The 6,518-nt window shown below is 38.5% G+C and overlaps 1 protein-coding gene across 1 annotated transcript; it reads left to right on the top strand.

The window, feature by feature from the left end:
• The first annotated feature begins 4,333 nt into the window (after positions 1–4,333).
• LOC147358724 (olfactory receptor 8U3-like) lies at positions 4,334–5,292 on the top strand. Its single transcript, XM_086342129.1, is given in 2 exon segments — positions 4,334–5,144; positions 5,147–5,292. Coding segments are annotated over 2 exon segments (957 nt in total).
• The last annotated feature ends 1,226 nt before the right edge of the window (positions 5,293–6,518 follow it).

Raw genomic sequence — 6,518 nt, 5'->3', positions numbered from 1 at the left:
CCTCTATTTCTTTGCATTGATCTCTGAGGAAGGATGTCTTATCTCTTCTTGCTATTCTTTGGAACTCTGCATTCAGATGTTTATATCTTTCCTTTTCTCCTTTGCTTTTCACTTCTCTTATTTTCACAGCTATTTGTAAGGCCTCCCTATATAGCCATTTTTGTTTTTTACATTTCTTTTCCATGGGGATGGTCTTGATACCTGTCTCCTGTACAATGTCCTGAACCTCATTCCATAGTTCATCAGGCACTCTATCAGATCTAGGCCCTTAAATCTATTTCTCACTTCCATTGTATAATCATAAGGTATTTGATTTAGGTCATACCTGAATGGTCCAGTGGTTTTCCCTACTTTCTTCAATTTAAGTCTGAATTTGGCAATAAGGGGTTCATGGTCTCAGCCACAGTCAGTTCCTGTTTTTTTTTTTTTTGCTGACTGTATCGAGCTTCTCCATCTTTGACTTACTACAGGTAAAAAAAAAAAAAAAAAAGGCAAAAGAAAGAAAGAAACAGGAACTTCCTTGGTGGCCCAGTGGTTAAGTATCTGCCTGCCAATGCAGGGGACACAGGCTCTATCCCTGGTCTGGAAAGATCCCACATTTTGTGGAGAAACTGAGCCTGTGCACCACAGACTCACAGATTTCCGAAGCCTGTGGTCCTAGACCCCATGCTCCATAACGAGCACAGCCACTGAGATGAGAAACCCATGCACTGCAATGAAGATCAAAATGAATAAATTAAAAATAACATTAAAAAAATAAATCAAGGGAATCATGGTATCATAAATGACAAGAAGTGAGATAATGTACAACATTTTCAGATTTCAGAGGAATTTAACTAAGACTTGGCAAAAGTTTGTTGTGTTTACTGATCAAATAATAATCACACAACCTAGAAAGGACTGGTGTCAGTGCTGTGGGAAAAAACTCGTTGGAAAGGACAAAGGTTAGGAGAAACCGGAAGCAGTGGATAACTTTTCAGGAATTGGTCTACTGCTGTGATTACCGTTTTCATGCACAAACATTTTGAAATTGGTTTAAAGTTGATTTTCTTGTTTGTAATTTGTGAAAAAAAAATATGGATTTCATCATTAATGATAATGTTTCCTTTACTGTGCAGATTCACCAAGATAGAGTCTGACACTGTGATGAAGTTGTTCCATTTTTCAGGTAGTTTCTTGGAGTAAGTATGTTTATTTTTTTTATGTTCTGATTTACTTTCCTTTTTAAAGCAAATCTCTTTTGAGTATTCACTATCATAGAGTTACTGAGTCTTTACATACATTAACACATTCAATATTCATTAAAACATAAAACATGTTTCACTTGACTTTACAATTGAGAAAGCTGAGATCCAAAAAATAAAAAACGGACATTACCCACATTTCCATAATTTACTCAGAATTTAAATGCTGGTCTTAACCTTTCACAAAACTTGAGTTCTTATTTAAATGAATGAAAGTGTATGGTCTTTTTACATTGTTGTCTTTAATACAGCCTTCTTTTGCTTCTGTGGAAATTGTCTGATAGGTATACTTGAAGTATAGTTCCTTCAGGAATACAGATAATTATATATTTTTTTCAAATCCCCAGTATAATTTGTTCAGCTCATCATACTTTGAGAGAAACAGAGATGGAGATATTACATCTTTCAGATATCTCTAGAGGTTCAAATTTAGACTCAGAAGGATCTAGGAACTATTAAATGACCCAGACAACTTCGGAATGAGTACATTTGGAGCCAGAATCATGGCTGAGCAGGTGAGTCATGTGAAGTTTGTAGAGTGAATAGTCAACCGTCCACCTGGAACTTAGCTTTCCACTAGAAACCTTTCTGCTTTATGAGCTGTGTATTAAATGGAATCATAATACTTCTAACGTCTTAACTTCATTTCTTACTTTCATACTCTGCATTTCAGTCCTTTCTACAGGATATCTATTTGTACTTCAAATACTTTTAGAAAAGTTTTTAGAAGTTTGATCTCCTGAAATTTGGCTCAACTACAGTTTTCATGTTTGACTTCTCTAAATATCAGGTTCATACCAGAGCAAAATGGATGTATCTGCCAGTATTGTTACACAGTGGGCAGCATGGCTTGATGGATTAGGAATATGGGCTCTGCCGTCAAACAAACCCAGTTACACCCACACTGTACCATCTACTCTCTGTGTTGCTGTTGCTGTTTAGTTGCTAAGTCATTTCCAACCCTTTGCAACCCCGTGGACTGTACCCCACCAAGCTCCTCTATGCATGGAATTTCCCAGGCAAGAATACAGGAGTGGGTTTCCATTTCCTTTTCTAGGGGATCTTCCTAACATAGGAATTGAACCTACATTGCCTGCACTGGCAGGCATATTCTTTACTGCTGAGCCACCAGGGAAGTCCCTACTCTGTGACCATAGCTCTAAGCCTGGGTTTTTTCCATTGCTACTCAGATATGATGGGATAGAAATTTCATCAGAGTGTGTTAGTAACAAACTATGAAAAGTGAAAGTCTCTCAGTTGTGTCCAACTCTTTGGGACCCAATGGACTTCACAGTCCATGGAATTCTCCAGGCCAGAATCCTGGAGTGGGTAACCTTTCCCCTCTCCAGGGGATCTTTCCAAGCCGGGGATTGAACCCAAGTCTCCTGCATTGCTGGCAGATTTTTTACCAGCTGAGCCACAAAAGAAGCCCAAGAATACTGGAGTGGGTAGCCTATCCCTTCTCTAGTGGATTATCCCGACCCAGGAATTGAACTGGGTTCTCCTGCATTGCAGGTAGACCAATTGAGCTGTAAGGGAAGCCCATACCAAAGGTGAATTCATGTTTTGCACTATGTAGAGTATCTGTAAGGACAGTTCTCAAATTCAACAGATAAATAATAATAGTATTAATAGACAAAATTTGAAATATGAAGGAGTTATACACAGTAATGTCTTGAGGCTCCTTTTTTGTTAATATTTCATGGTTCCACTATGTGGGAAATAAAGACAGGATCAAAAATAAAATTCAAACAGGCTAACATTGGATTTAGAGAAACTAGTCTTATTTTTCCAGAGCTGTTAAAAATACAAGTAATTATTCTGAAGCATTCATCAAGAACTACTATACATGCTTCCACAAAACTTCACTTACAACTGAAGGTAAGTACTTTGGATATTTTAAGCCCCTGAAATATACTGACACATGTTTATGGGAAAAGGTGTTCATCTACATATAGTATACAAAAAATTATCTAACAGACTACTTAATGTTATCTCTCAGAAACAAACTACAAAATGTAGTCAATTTTCAAATTGGAAAATAATGTTAAGGCTCTTTAATTCCTATGCAAATAAAATGATAGTTTCCCATAGATCTGATTAATTACTTTTTAACTTACATAGCACCAAGTACTTATTTTATAAAAGTAAGTAAGTCATGCTAGATCATTTTTACATTTTAAAGCTTTGGGGACTTACACAAAATTGAAAAACAGGGAAATAAAAATGTACTTTCATGTATCTGTTATGTATTTTTAACTGCTACATATGTTACCTAATTTAAGCTCACTCTGCTTACTGCAAGGCAAGCCAATTAACTGTGAGTTTAGGTGTTGAGGCAAGGGATATTGACTTTATGCAGAAAGCCAGCAGAAAAAGAAGATAGCAGACTGATGTCTCAAAATAGTCATATAATCGGGGTCCAGATGAAGTGAAGAAGTAAATTAAAAAGTCCATTAGTTTTGTAGTTATCTCCCAGAATGGCAAGCCTTGGGCAGAGGATTTGATCATTTCTTCCCTCCTGTAGCCGTCCACAAGTGGACAGGGTCCTGAACAAACGCACTTTGATTTAACATTCAGGCAGAGGAGCAGGGTTTTCCAAAGTAGACCAATATGTATGAACAGTGTTCTTTCAGTGAACAAATGCCACAGAAAACAAAGGTTAAAGGAAAGAAATATATCCAACACGGAGTAAGTTATTCCCTGTAACATATACATGGGCACCAAAACCTTGGTGGCACCAGAAACACTGGAATATTACTATTAATTGTCTCAAGTGCTTTCTTTCAGATACTATTTAATTTTTCATCAGCATCTTCCTATATTTTCTACATCATAAAGCAAAGAAGCACCACTTCTTTGTAAAGCAAAGTAAGGCTTAAGAAGACTACTCTGAGAGTAGTAGATTCCTTTCCCTGGAGCAAGAACGGCATGTCATTGGAGAGCTGCAGCTACCTTTTGCCCACAAGGTGGAGTGACTCACGGGTAGAAGATGCCAATGATCACCTCCCCAACACTGGCAGAGGCTGTAGAAGGTGTCGTTTTTATTCTTCAACTCACAACAAACTCTTCAAAATCCATCAGATTAAATGGCTAAAGTGAATCTTACTTTTGTCACTGAATTCATTCTCAAGGGAATTACAGAACGGCCAGAGCTTCAGGTCCCCTGCTTTGTGGTGTTCTTGGTCATTTATCTGGTCACGGTGCTGGGCAACCTGGGCTTGATTACCTTGATCAGAACTGATGCTCGACTGCACACGCCTATGTACTATTTCCTCAGTCACTTGGCCTTTGTTGATCTTTGCTACTCCTCTGCTATCACACCAAAGATGATGGTGAACTTTGTTGTGGAGCACAATACTGTTGCTTTCTATGCTTGTGCAATGCAACTGGGCTGTTTTCTCACCTTCATGATCACGGAGTGTTTCCTCTTAGCTTCCATGGCCTATGATCGCTATGTAGCCATCTGTAGTCCCCTGCATTATTCCACACTGATGTCAAAGAGAGTCTGCATTCAACTAGTGGCAGTTCCATATGTATACAGCTTTCTGGTTGCCCTGTTCCATACCATCATCACCTTCCGTCTAACCTACTGTGGCCCCAATGTCATTAACCATTTCTACTGTGATGACCTTCCTCTCTTGGCTCTGTCATGCTCAGACACACGCATGAAGGAAATTCTGATCTTTGCCTTTGCTGGTTTTGATATGATCTGTTCATCTTCCATTGTCCTCACGTCCTACCTCTTCATCATCACCACCATCCTAAGGATCCGCTCTACCCAGGGGCGACTCAAGGCCATTTCTACCTGTGGCTCCCACATGGTGGCTGTTACTATTTTTTATGGCACTCTGATATTTATGTACCTGCAACCCAAGTCAAACCACTCCCTGGACACAGACAAATGGCATCTGTGTTTTACACTGTGGTGATCCCCATGTTGAACCCACTCATCTATAGTCTAAGAAACAAAGAGGTGAAAAGTGCCTCCAAGAAAGTCTTGGGAAAAGGTTGTGAAACTTTAAAGATATTAAAATTAAGAAAATAATAATAATAACATTGTATTAAATACAAGAAGAAAAATAAGTCAGTCTTTCCCTTTTTGACATTGCTTGTAATTTCTTTACCAGTAAACTGAAAATGTGATTATTACTTCAACAGACCCTGATAATTACTACAAGGACCCAGGTCAATTCTGGAAAGTCAGTTTGATTCTGAGTCCTGCTCAGGACATAGTAGCATTTAAAGACCATGAAATCATCTTCAAAAGCAAACACAAATACACTCCCAAACACATATACATGTATCCCAAACAAAGGTAGCAGCATCTTTTTCTTAGAACTCAGGACTCTAGAACCAAGACTGCATGTGTTTGAATTCTATCTTCTTTATTAGCTGTGAAACTCTGGACAATTGACCTGAACTCTGCATGACTCTCTTTACAACTTTACAAAATAATGGGAACCAGATGGTTGATTGGTTTTGAAGGTTAAACAGGTTAATGTTTATGAAAGGCTTAGAACTGTATCATGTTATAGTAAGTGCTATGCCTGCTAAGTCACTTCAGTCATGTTCATCTCTCTGTGACTCCATGGACTACAGCCTGTCAGGTGTCTCTGTTCATGGGATTTACTGGGCAAGAATACTGGAGTGAATTGCCATGCCCTCCAGGGGATCTTCCTGACCCAGAAATCAAACCTGCATCTCATAAGTCTCCTGGAGGCAGATTCTTTTCCACTAGGTCCACCTGGGAAGCCCATAAGTTCTATGTGTTGTTATATAAATACTTTTATGTGTAACCAAAAATCAATCAGTTAAGTTCTTAAAAGTCTATCAGTCTTAAATAAGAAAGACAAAGCTTTTAGATTTCTACTACCTTCCAGGACTTTAATCACCTAGTTGCACTGAATCCTATATATCAAATCTACTGGAGTGTAAGGTTTCACTTCTAGGTCTCAATAATTTATAAATTGTCTAAGGTCACATAACTAATAATAGGAATATTCTAAGTTCAAATTCAAGTCTATTTGAAGTTTGTTTTCTTAACACTTTGGATGTTAAGAGTAAAGGGTATTATAGATTGCACTCTTAGTCTCCCAGTCTTGTCCAGTTATTTGCAACACTTCGGACTGTACCCTACCGGGCTTCTCAGTCCACTGGATTCTCCAGGGAAGAATTCTGGAGTGGGCTGCCATTTCCTACTCCAGGGGATCTTTCCAACTTGGGGCTTGAATTTGCCTCTCCTGTGTCTCCTGCACTGCAGGCAGAATCTTT

Source organism: Bos grunniens, chromosome 15 (genome assembly GCF_055505025.1).
Source record: "Bos grunniens cultivar Pamir isolate PY7600 chromosome 15, Bosgru_T2T1.0, whole genome shotgun sequence".
Lineage (NCBI taxonomy): Eukaryota > Metazoa > Chordata > Mammalia > Artiodactyla > Bovidae > Bos > Bos grunniens.
The sequence above is the reverse complement of the archived record's forward strand: the minus strand, read 5'-3'. Positions and strand labels throughout refer to the sequence as shown.